Source organism: Anas platyrhynchos, chromosome 1 (assembly GCF_047663525.1).
Source record: "Anas platyrhynchos isolate ZD024472 breed Pekin duck chromosome 1, IASCAAS_PekinDuck_T2T, whole genome shotgun sequence".
NCBI classification, from domain to species: Eukaryota; Metazoa; Chordata; class Aves; order Anseriformes; family Anatidae; genus Anas; species Anas platyrhynchos.
The window spans coordinates 52,904,470-52,917,946 of NC_092587.1; the positions used below are offsets into that span (position 1 = coordinate 52,904,470).

General features: G+C 34.9%; 1 protein-coding gene across 15 annotated transcripts in view; it reads left to right on the forward strand.

Annotated features, from left to right (window-relative positions):
* The window catches only part of PPFIA2 (PTPRF interacting protein alpha 2), a 328,207-nt gene that overhangs the window by 300,070 nt on the left and 14,660 nt on the right, over nt 1-13,477 (forward strand). For all 15 annotated transcript variants that reach the window (XM_072037122.1, XM_072037130.1, XM_038181210.2 and 12 more), the window contains 2 exons: nt 9,693-9,774; nt 11,295-11,495. In XM_072037122.1, coding sequence (XP_071893223.1) covers nt 9,693-9,774; nt 11,295-11,495 — 283 coding nt within the window. The remainder of the gene's footprint in view (nt 1-9,692; nt 9,775-11,294; nt 11,496-13,477) is intronic.

Consider the following 13,477-nt stretch of genomic DNA (forward strand, 5'->3'; position numbering starts at 1 on the left):
TTAGAACTTGACATAGTGTATTTGTGACTACAAATAATCTGTCCTCTGCAGTATACAAAGAGCTGTTTCTAATGACTTTCTTAATTGCACACATTTCAAAAAATGAATCCAATTGGATTAATTAAGGTCTTTTTCTGTGCTATCCATCTAATGTTCCCAAATACTTAATGCTTATTAAACACCATTATATCCTAAATGTACATGATTTTTTTTCTTACAGTAGCTCTGAAGAATATTTTTAAAACAAGTTTGTTTGTTTGTTTTTTTCAATCTTTCCTGAAACTTTAGGAAAATTCAAACTTTGTATTTAATTCCTTCCTTCTTTTTTCATCTATGAGAAATTATCTGATGTAGTAGGTAGCTTTTAGACTGCTCTTTAGTTCTTCCTTCCTTTCTAGCAAACAATTCTTGATTCATTACCTATTATTTTCTATTTTCTCATTCCAGTGGAAGAGGGAGAGGTATTCAGTGTTCTGATGAAGTCAAGGATTGCACACTCTGGCCACCATGGTTTTCCTTGGCTGGACTGGGTTCTGGTCCTTGAGACATACATAAAGATGTCTTTTTTTGGTTACTTTGCCAAACATATTTTTAACCTTTATTGAATAAAAGACTCTTTGAAATAGTTATTCAATAAAAGCTTTTACAACGTTAAAAAGGTATCTTGCTATTAAATTAGATATTAGGGGAATTCTTTCCTTTTGTAGCATTATCAGTGCAAGGATATATGGGTATTTATTTTGCAGAGGATTATTAAACCTTACTCAGAGTATTTTGAGGTTAAAAAAAAACAAAAAAACAAAAAAACAATATATTGTATTTGTGAGAATGTAAACAATAATACCTATATTGAACTACTTTTTAAAATCCTGTATTTTTAAATAATATTTTTATCTTTTTTCCAAGTATTTTTTTAATTCTTTTCTCCATACAATTTGTATTTGCTTTTAAAATTTTTAATCAAACAAAATATGACAAGGTCCAAAGCCCTGCCTTATCTACACAGGTCTACCTATTACACTTTGAGATTTATTGATAAATATTGATAAATATCCTCATACATGCAGTTGATTCCTAAACTCTTATCTCTTGAAGATGCAAATACCTTTCCGATTATCTGTTGAATTAAGACTTAAGGGAAGAATCAATAAAACACAGCTGCAGAAAAAAATCTATGTCTTTAGTTTATGTCTGAGGGAAATTATTATCTACATTCACTAAAATAGCAATGAAATGGTTATCATATGAAAAAGCAAAAGCTAGAATTTAAAAAGCCATTTTTTTTCTGCAGTACTTTATTTTTTTTCTCCAGACAAGATGCTCAGGAAACAGAGAGATGATCATTGATTCTCTGCTGCTGTAATGGGGGAGACTGGAACAGCCTTCAGGTCCCTTAAGTTATGCCAAGGCAGCTGCAACTTGCCAACTGAGTAAAGCTGCCAGAAAATTACTCACATTCCAATTAATCCCCCTGTTTATTTCCGTCTACCCATATCCAAGGGAGTATTCAGAAGGATATGTAAGAAATAGATAGTTCAATAGATTCTGTAAGGTCCAAAATAAAAGGCAAAGGATTTCAAATCAGTCTTCACTTTCTCTTCAGTGGAAAATGAGTGTGATGGATATTTGACACAAAAATCATGAATGTATATTCAATCCTGATGGTACCTCCATCATATTTGGTAATTGTTTGAGTAGTTTTCTAGTCTTCTATTCATGCATGCCTTCATTGTCCTTCCAATTCTTAATTTTCCTTTCTTAAACATTCTGTGTATGACTTTGCCATTTGTTTTCATCTGCTTTTCTATTTGCACTTTTTCTCCTCCTCTCTTCCAGCTGTTCTGCTTATCACACACAAACACAGAAACAAAATTTAAGATCTTGGAACCAGCCCCTTCATAAAATCACTGAAATGAAAGCAACATCTTTTTAATTAATAAGAGCACATACTTTTCACTCCAAAGTTTTCTACAGCTGTATGTACCAAGCATTTTTATATCTCTGTAAATCATTGGTTAATTGAAACATAATATTCTGAGATATCTGGAGTTCATTCAGTCATATAATTTTCTTTTTATGATGGCAATTAAAGGATGCCGAAGAAAGTTTATTATCGGTGATGGCATCCTGGTTTCTCCTACTTTTATCAATTTTTTTTATTGGTAAAAATAGGTTACCTAGAGGGCAAAACATTCACACCAGTATCACTACTAATCTAGCATTACTAGGACTGCTCAAATTGACATACTGCATAATTACAGATGTTAGTCATCTCTGTGTAGGAAATTTCCTGCCTATTTTGATAAAATAATCCCAAATCTATGTAGTCATTACTACAAGAAATTTTGCTAAAATCTTAGTGAAGTAGATGTAGGTAAGTAAACCTTGGTTCATAGTCAACTCTTAATTTTACTGTGTCTCTGATTCAAATCTGGGCAGCATGCTTTGAGTTGAAAATCTAATCCACATTCACTGTGTTTCCAGATCTTTAGTATGAATATGTGTCATAAATGTGCTGCACTGGTACCTAATAAATAACAACATCAGTTTAAAGAAAATCTCATTTTGAGAAATGCCTCTGTTCTTCATAAGGGCATATAACTTCTTTAAAGCATTCCAAGACCAGATTTCAGTAGAATCAAAGAAAGATTTCAGTAGTTATAATGGTGTTATTATTTTATCTATCATATAATTTCTTTATGAACTAGTATATGTTCATTAACATTTATGTGCTTTTTTTTCCATTCATCTCTCTTCATCTCATGAAAAGCATATCTGGGTAAGTTAAAACACCATGGCTGCTGAACATACTCATTTTCAGCACCATGTTTATATTCTATCTTTTGTTATTATTTCTTCTTTTTTTTTTCCTGTCAATCTTATATAAACAATCCCATACAGAAAAATGACCCAAATGAAAACTTCCAAAGCATTGAAAGCATACACAAATTCAGGAGTTGCTCCTGCAAGGCTTAACACAGTGGAGGAAGTACTTGGAGATAACTGCCATAAATGTTTTTAAACAAACATATTTTGGGGAGTCTAAAGCCTAGAAGTGCTAAGACATTTAAAATTTTATGTCAGTGGAAAAATTTACAACAATGAATGCCTCGATTAACAAATGCATTTAAGTATAAATTCTGATTAATTAAATCTCAGAGGACTCAAACTTCTAAACATCATAGCAATCCAGAATACACAGTTTCTTTTTCTGTTTGAAGCCTCATGCTATATTGCTGTACAGAAATATTTCATTTGTGCATGTAATTTTTCACCGGTATATTTTTAAGCTTGATTTTTTGATTGTTAACCTGATATAAAATTTAAAATTTCTATCTCTTGGAGCTTAGGTAGAAAATTTCATGCATCCAAAGAGTGTATGAGCTACAACTTTCTGATGGTTGAAGGGACACAAAAACTTGCAGAGAGCAGGCTTTACTACATTAATTTAGAATGTGTGATTATGAAATAGCTTTTTGTCTATAATTAGATTTAATAACATTTAATCAACCTGGGAACTCCAGGTATCTCTAATTTAGCGCACTGCATACAAGATTGCAAGGTTATGTATTATGCAAGTATGTTTATTTTACAGGTGTTTTATTATTTTTTTCATAGTAGCTGTCTGTAGATCTAATTTGTTAGACCTATATTAAGCATTCCTGAACATGCTTCACTTAGCTTAATGTACATCTTCAGAAAAAGAATATTGCCCTTCAGCTTGCATATGCTGACAGCGTACACCTATATAGAGTAATTAAATCTGCTTTCCTAAGCTGCGTTATGTGGGATGCTGCTAAACTTAAAATTCCATTTCCTTATTTTATAGATTTAAAAATTTTTATTAATTGTTTCTTGATTTAAGCCTGTTTTCATATTTCAGTCATTCTTTGCTGAAAATTCTTAGTGGGACACAAAACCTTTTGTAAAGATAGAAATGGAATTTTCCCCCTTGTTCTCAGTCTGCATATTAGAGCAAGCATCAAAAAGGAGAAAGAATGAGGAATTCAAATGATTTAAAAGTCAGGTTGCCTGACAGCAAAAGTTGCAACAAAATCTTACTCAGTTTTTAATTAGTGCAGGCTTCAGTATTCAGATGGATCCTTTCAGATTAAATTCAATCCATATTATATGACAATATCAAACCTGAGTCTCATTTCTCCCTACTTCATTAAAAAAAATATTTATACTTCTGCAGAAAACAAAAAGATAGGAGGTAACTTATTTGCCATAGACGTTTAACATAAATATTAATTTATACAAATACAGGTAGTTTATTTTGTCATATGATGATTTCAGCTACACAATTCTAGCCTTTTTTAAATAGTAAATGGCAATAGAAAAGATAAAATTCAAATCCAGCTCAATTCATTAGAAATCCTCTCTCCTGAATTTTGGAATCTTTGAAGGTAAGTACGTTAGTTTTGGAAACACTCTACAGATGTGGCAGATGTGTTTGATCTTACACTGAGATCATAGAGTTACTCAAACACAGCATATTTTGTGTCTACTTCTCTTCTAAAAAGCAGTTGTGTACAATTTGGTTGTAAACTAAATATTTTAGTATTTTTGATAATGATTATAGTGATAGCAGCAACAGTAGCAATAAACAGAGGGTGTGTTGGCAAACTCTTTCATCTGTTACCTTTTTGAGAAAATGTCTTATGAGTAAAGGCCATTTCCTAGGATCTAAATCACCCATTGGCCAAAACTTCTAAATACATTTTGCCTGTATTTTACTAGTATGATTTGGTCTCAGTTTCACTGTGCTTCATTCTGAGTTCATCTTACATTCATGGTCACATTTTTACTGAAATATTATAATATACATAATGTAATATCCTTGAGGACTTTTCCTGTGAATCCTCACAGTAAGTGCTATTATTTGCAGAAATGTTAAGATCTATGTTGAAATACTGTTCAAATTCAAGTTTCATCATAACAATGTTAGGACTTAGTTTGTGTACTATGTATTTGAATTATGTATATCAGAAGTCCTAAGCTGTTGTTTCTTGTTTACTTCATGGGAGGGAGCCCCATCTTCATACAGAAAATTGAATGCTATTGAATGACATAAATTAAGATTTTGTTAACTTCCCACACAAAGACTATTTAAAGAACCTTCTTATTTTTAATAAATTTTCTTGCATTTTACACAATAAGTTGATGAGTGCTGCTGATACAGTGCTAAAATTTGCCCTGTGTAAGGGAGTAGTATATAAGAGAGAGAAAATTTCAAGGATAATAATGTAATTTTGGTCTTACTATTTCCCCCTTTCCTCTGCTTCTATGTACCTCTGATGTCTAGAGGGATATGAAGCTATCATAGTCCTCATGATATAAGACAGTTACACACTCAGCTGTGGGATGTAGTTGTACCTGGTGCTCAGAAGAGTGATGCTAAAGAAAATGGGTTATCATAAAAGTATCCTTAAGAAGTAATTTTTTGGCCCTAATCAGAAGACAGTGCAAGGGAGGCAAGCCCACACCTCTGCCACACAACTCCTCAACATGATATGACATGTCTTTTCTTTTCTGTCTTGAGAAAAAAAAAAAAAAAAAAAAAAAAAAAAAAGAGAGAGAGAGAAAGAGAGAGAGAGAAGACAGCCCACTTTATCAGGTACTCTCTTGAAGACCAACAAGTACAAACATCTCTGAAATTTTGGATTAATGCTGAATAGTCGATGTTCATGAAGTGTCCTTATTTTGCAAAGCCATGCTCAGGGTAACAATATATTTTAAGTAGCATATTACAGCTTCTCCCACAATGGAAGAAGATTTTATTCTTGAACAGTAATAATGTCAACTTAAAAAATACAGCTTTAATTTGGAATTTATTCCAACAACAGTAAGTGGTTTAAAGCCTTATCTGCAAAATAATACTTATCTGCAAAAAAATAATAAAATTGAGTAATGCTTAATTAATGTCAATTCTCCTTTATCAGTCTTTTTTCATATGTTGCCAAGAAACTAAATGAGTATGAAAATGATTACATTTTAATTCCCTATCTCCTTACCAATGCAAAGTGGACATTAATAACATGTAGTACTTTTCTGACAGTCTTAGAATATCCCTACACTTCCTGCAAAGCATCTTCAAAATTAGAGAAACTGCACCATGTTATTTGTTGTCCCTAAACCTTGTCTTTAGAGTGAAAGGAAGGGAGAATGACAAGCTTATGTAGGTTATTTATCTCTTCTTCTTCCTCTGGTCAGTTGTATGGTTTCATAAGGAAAATAGAAATGCAGGTGCCACAGTCAAATTTGGGTGTCTTCTGTTTTTCAGCTCAGGAAGCCACTGGCTATCCCATAAACACATCAGTTCATTCTGGCTGTTCTAAAATATTTAGATTCTATTCTAGAATAGGCAAATTACCGGATTCATTTTTCTGATGATTTGCACTATTGATCAAAATACATGTTTTTTCCTACATAATATTTGATACTTATTTTGATAGAGTGGAGTTCTTTTAACGGTATTACTACATATCAAAAGACAATTTGCTATGACTGACAACTAAATGATACCTCTCTCAGTCAAGAAATAGAAATTCTGCTTTCAGTTCTGGTTTGGAAATTGAAGGTTCAGTTTATACAGATCTCCTAATTTAAATTAAAAAGTAATCACATAATAATGTGTTTGTTTTTTTTTTAAGTAAAATATAATTTAAATAAGCTTTAACGTTGGAGAGGTGTTTAAATGAAATGTCCTAGGGAAGGAAATATAAGTTCTGAAGCATACAATTATTTTCAAGGAAAATAAATATTACAAAAATCCTCTTAGTGTTCCATATCAGTAAGTGAGGCACAGACCTTATGGTGCCTGTATTCCTGGTGCATGTCTGGGCAAAGAATTTTAACTTTGCACTAAATATATTTTCAAACCAAAACACTTCTACAAGCCAAGACCCTTTGGATTATGTGTTTATCATAGTCTTTAGCTATAGCATATGGAGAGAGCATCCCATTTCTGGCCTGGTCTCCGTTTCTTTAGCCAAAATCAATAACTACAACCATATTTTCCTTAGCTGTGTGAGCCAGACTGCTTCTGAATTAAAAGAAGTGCTTTCCTACACTTGAAGCATGTACTTGAGTAATGCTAAACCTCCAAAACAAACCTCAGGCCAACTCAAATGCTGCAAGGTTACAGGGAACTCCATAGAAATAATCACTTCATAAATCCAATATAAAGAAAGTAACTTTTTTTATGAAAGTAAGAACTTAAAGTGACCACAGCACCTTGGTTCTTGAGGCCACACAGGGATTCAACACCAAACTGAAGAAAGAGGACAAAAGTTCCTCCTGAACCCCTTCTCTGTGTAGACCACATGCCACAGATCTGCTCTGAGCAGAAGATTACCACAAGCAAGTGGCCAGTTAAAGAAAAAAAAAAAAAAGTGATAATTTCAATTTTTTTATTTATTGTGAGAGCCAGCCCAGCTCTTTCAGCTGTGATGGGTGAAGATCATACCCCAGATAAGGAAAAATCTGGGATCAGGTTGCTCTGAGGAGGGTGTCTCCATGGGACTCCAGACTGGAGAAGGAGCTGCTCCCTGAGCTTGGGCTGGCTTTGGGAAAGGAGAAAGTCCCATGGGACTTTGCAGGTCTGTGCCCTGTCAGGGGAAACTGAGTCTAGACAAGTAAGGAAAGGGCAGCCCCACAGGCTTGTTTCTCCCTGAAGACATCTGTGCCAGATGGCAGCCCTGGTGGTCCCAGGAGACACACCACCGCCTTGGGGTTATGGAGGGAGGTGCTGCACTGCTTCAGCTTCACAGGCACGCTGCAGAACCATCTCTGAGGGAAGGCTGAACCCAAATTCCTCATCTGCATATAGCTGGGATGTGGCCATTTGCTGAGTTTGGCCATGCCTCAGTTCTGCTTTCCTAAACATCTGAGCGTGTATGTATGTCTCTACTGGCCTTCACTACGGGTCTCCCTGGGGATATGGGATTCCCGCACCTCAAGCTACTGAAGGTAACATGACATTTGTGTACCCAGATAGCAAGTCTTTCTCATTTTACTGAGGATTGTGCTGTCATGGAAAGCAAGGGTAACTCTTCAGTGTCTTTGGACAGCCAAGTGGCAATAGATAAGCTGTGCTGCAAAAGATGTGTGGGAGGAAAAGCTAGATAAACTTTAGAAAAGCTGTCAAGTATTTGTAGTATTACATATTACTACAGCAGCAATGTAGAAACTAAAGCAGCTGTCTTCCTATTAATACACAGAATGAGGGATTTAAACACGTATGCAGAAACGCTATTTGAGTTCCATTTTTTACTTAAGCTAAATTCTCTGTCTGTTCCCTTGGCAGTCCATAAATTCTCAAAGCAGGACTCCTTATGAGTAAGATCTCTCCATCACTTTTATTTGCTGTGATTTTGTAATACATATTCTTGAAAGGCTGCTAAGGCAGTGAAGAATTGCCAAGGGATAACTGAACCACAAAGGCTGTAGTAATAAAGGAGGAAGGAGCAAAATTGAAGCTGTAATTCTAAGATTTCCTTGTTGTGTGGGAATGTAAGCAAATTTTAATACTCCATTAGCATAGTTCCTGTGTAATTTCATTTTCACTACTGCTTGTTGCCGAGAGCATTCTTTTGTGTTTCACTCAGTAGGAGGCTGCAGAATGTACATTGTTAAATATCAGGAAAAAAAAAAAAGAAAAAAGAAAAAAAAAGACTCTTGAAGGACTGCTTTTTCTGTGCCACCACCACAGTTGTCTTTAGTCATGTTACAAATGCAACAGCAGTCAGTTAAATGTCTGGCCAAATGGTTGAATGTGTTTAATACAGAGCATTTTCTTGAAAGTCTAGCTGACATACTTATACTTTAACAAACATTTAATACTGTTGTATTAGAAGTGAATTTTAAGCCTTGTGATTTTTTTTTTTTTTGCCACAGTTTTTCATACACACTCTTTGCAGTCTAGAGAAGCTGCAGAAGTAGGAGTCAGATTGGTATCCCATCAACTCTGTAAAAATATATCCATGTATATACGTATAAAACTGAGAAACCACATACATAAATTCTATAAGCATAGAAATATATACATCAGTAAAGCACATGGATCTCCTTTTGGATATAAACAATAAAAAAATGGAACTATTAAAGCCACAGCCAATTCATTATTAACCATGGATGGCTTATTTAAGATGAAGAACGGCTGTACACCAGAGACCCCAGAATTGTACATAGCTGATCTGGCAAGGATAAATGCTTCAAGCACAAAGACTTCATAGACCCTATTGCATTATATCCAAGGTCTAGAAGATGGCTATTTAGGGCCATTCTGGGTCATTACCAGACGATAGCTAAGCTAGTCTCAGGAAGATTCCCACAGTTTTCTCTGTTCCCCAATGTCTTCTGTTATCTGGGTGGTCCTTCTATACAGATTACCACAGTTCTCTATTGCTTCAGATGAGAACAGGTAGAAACCTCTCCTTTTGTATGTTAGGTGATTAAAAGGAGATCAAAAAGAAGATTTTTTTTTTTTAAAAAAAAAAAAGGTCAGGAATAGAATAAGGAATATGTTCCAAAATGGGAAGGAGCTGTATTGTTCATTGCATTTTCTATGCCCTACCAATAACTGTCATTGTATTTCACTATAGTTACCCTTAACAACAAGGCATGGTTGTAACTATATTGTCTATATGCACTGCTCTGTGTATGTAATGCTTTTGATCCATTTTTAGACATGAACTTCTGGAAGAAGCTCGGAGAAAGGGCTTGCCTTTCGCCCAGTGGGACGGGCCGACAGTGGTTGCCTGGCTGGAGGTAAGCATTAGTCACAGCTTTGAAACGAGTCACATTGGCAGGCTGCTTCTACACCCTTGTCCTTACAGATTTCAGAAGAGATTATTGGTCTGCCCCTCTTTCGCTGGCTCACTGTGCCACCAGCACTAAGCAGATTTTGACACTGGGTGGTGTGAAACAGAGTCTGGAGATGAAAAAAGCAAGGTGGAATTGCACAGGGGAGTGGGGATGGGGCAAAAAGGACTATCATCACTTGAGCATACCCTACTACTGCACTTGGAATTGAAGCACAAATTCATTAAATCTCATAATTTCTCATTCCCTAAATATCTAAAAAATCTTAAAACAGGATGGTATGCTAAGGAGAGAAAGTAGTTATTAAATTCTATTTGAGTTTAACACAAAAACTACATCTGCAGAATTGTTAATGAATTTAACAAATTTGTGACTTTGGTCTGTTTTCAAATATAATATATATATAATGTTATATATGAATAAGTATATATTATATATTATATGTAATTATCATATATTATATATAGTTATATAAATATATAATATAATTGTAGTTATATATAATAAAATGTATGTATAGTTATATATAATATATATAAATATAGTTCAGATCAGATTATATATATAGTTCAAACCAGATTCTATATAATTATATATATATATTTCAAATATAATATTGGAAAGGGCTAATTTACCTGATCTACCTATTTAGCTGGCATCTACAAAACTTCTGCTTGTAATTTCAGGTTCCTAATGAAAAAGATGAAGAGAAAACTGCAGAAAGGCAGTTCAAGTGTTCAAACATGACCTTCAAAAATTAAATTATATCTTCCTTACAAAACAAACAAACTGTTAATATTAGAGTATTTGTTAATTTGGCTACTAATGGACTTTTTCATGACAGTTTGACAGTTCTGTAGGCAGACTTGTATCAGTCAGAAACATTCACTAGTACAATCAAAACTGTGACGTCTAACCAGTATTTCCAGCAGCAGTGTGACACTGTACTAGACTGTTCCCAGATTTCCGGTAAGCCCAGTCCTCACTGGGTTATCTGCACTGTTCCTGGAAAAAAATGAGCCGAGAAGGGTAAGATTGTGCCCACAAGTACACCACAGAAAAGAGAGAGAAAGCCATTTTAGTAGAAAAGGGGAAAAATAACTTAATCAATTCTTATTAGATTTTTTTCTATGTATGACAAGACTATCAAACTGCCAGTAATACTGACTTGTGCCAAGATTTGCTTGTTAAAGGCACAGGAAGGGAGGAGCCTATGTGATAGAGAAACAGTGGTAAAAATAATCCGAAGCATCCCTTGCATTCTGGCTTATAATAAAAGCAACAAAAAGAGTTCATGTGAAGCCATGGCAATGGTTCTAAAACAATTCCATTTTAATAAATAGTGTGATTGTTATACTAATCTATGTGTGTTACCATGCTTATTCAGGCTGATAGTTGCCTCAATGATAAATTTCATGAAAGAAATTAAGCAATGCCTTGAAAAAATGTGTACTTTATCTCAACAGCTCTGGCTAGGAATGCCAGCTTGGTATGTTGCTGCCTGCCGTGCTAATGTGAAGAGTGGAGCTATTATGTCTGCTTTGTCCGATACCGAGATTCAGAGAGAAATTGGAATCAGCAATCCTCTTCATCGCTTAAAACTCCGATTAGCAATCCAGGAGATGGTATCGCTCACAAGTCCATCAGCACCTCCAACATCCAGAACAGTGAGTCCTGTTCAGCTAGCTTCTTTCCCACTTCAATCTGCAGGAGTCTGCAGAAAGGCTTTTGGAGTTAGAGAGTGACTCTGGTAACACACAATTCACAATCAGTGTGAACTGTCGTCTAAAGAGTTGGAAATACTTGTTCATCAGTCACTCGATTGTTGGTCGCTGATATTTTTCCTTTAGCTGACACCTTTTTTAAGATGTGCTTTTGATTAACCTTGATGTTATCTAAATGATCAGTATTGAGCACCTTATTTATAGTTTTACCTGTCTTTTACTTCCTTCAGGTCAAATCTCCCAACCAAATCAGATTGTGTTTCTCTTCTTTTGTTGTTTATTATATTTTTTTGTTTGTGGGATGGGGTAAGGCAGGAGAAGGAAGAGGTTATTTAGGAATACAACTATTCTGAATCTTGATCACTTTCCCCCTTTTTGTATCCTTTCAAATGTTTTCCAGTCTGAGTTGGCTGCTTTTAGATTCTTCATGCTTTTAAGAGAAGCAGTGATTGGAAGTGTGAGGGCAGAGCATGGAAGGAAGAAGTAGAGTGTGTGCATTTGGTGAGGAAAGGGGAGAGAGTAGAGCAGACAGGAAAGAAGCAAGTAGAGAAGAAACAGGTTTGAAAGGAGTATATATAAAAAAAAAAAAAAGGCATGAAAGTACACTGGGGCACAGCAAGAATATATGTGCTGCAGATAAAAGCACCTCCTAATGGAAAGTGAAGAAAAAAGAAAAACAGGCAAACAGGCCAAACTGATGAGGGGAAAAAGAAAAATATACCAAGAGGGTATCTTATCAGTTTCATGCTGAGAGGCTGATGGTGATGACTATGAAAGAAGCAACAGAGACTGAAACAAAACAAAACAACAACAACAAAAAGTTATAAAAATAAAAACAAACAAACAAACAAAAAAACGAGGGTTGATTATTGGAAAACATGGTGTAGGAGTGAAGGACAAGGACTAGTACTGTAGTGCAGCCTAGACTTCTAAATAATAATAATGTGATAAGTAATGATGATAAAACAATGTTAATGCTACTACTAATAATAATAATGATATTTATATTTTGTGATCTGTAATCTTCACGGAATTAATCAAGAATCTTTTGGAGGAAATGAGAATTGAGATGCATTTGAGGGATTTAGCAATAGATCCAGAACCGCTGAGCTATATAAGCAGTTGAGAAACTGGGCAAAAGGACACAAATTTTCTCATTGACTGGCCTTTCATACTAATGCTGCTAAGATCCTTTAAGAATACAGTTCACCATCCAATTCTTTCTCTGCACAGAACTGATATGTATGTCCTAACCATGCTAATATCACGAATTGTAATGCCGATGAATATAATAGACTCAACACAGTGTTGAATTACTAAGCAGCTATTTACCAAAATCCATTTTGACTTTAATGTTATTTCAAAGCACAAGAGAATTGTCACTTATGAAATAAGAAAAGAGCATATATGAGCTAGAAGCACTGGGAATAATTTTGCTTTGCTCTTAACTTCACATTAATTAATTGGCAACACAATGCTGCACTGCCCTGGACTATGCATTTCTGAATCCCAAGTCTTTCTGCCTCCCTTCTTTCTCAGGAAAGGAGTTAATTTACTGCAGCTCTCAAGAAAGCACAGCACATTTCACCTGATGCACAGCAGGCTTCCACACCCCCTCCCTGCATCATCTCATTGCCCTAGTAATGAACTGACTAAAAACAATACAATGAGGAAAAATAGTCTTAGAAGTGTATTCTCTTGACGTTTTTGATTCACAGAAATGTGGGGGAAGCAATCATTATTTAGATTACAATATGAGCATGTGATGTGTGCAGAATATTTAGGCTGGAAAATCTTTGAGAAATGAAGCTTACCTCCAGACAGAGCTATGACCTAAAGGTTGTATTTGCCCCTTGCACGTGAAACGCAGCTTTAATTCTTCTTTTCCTTGTGACTACATTCATCCATCAGTCCTAGCTGAAATA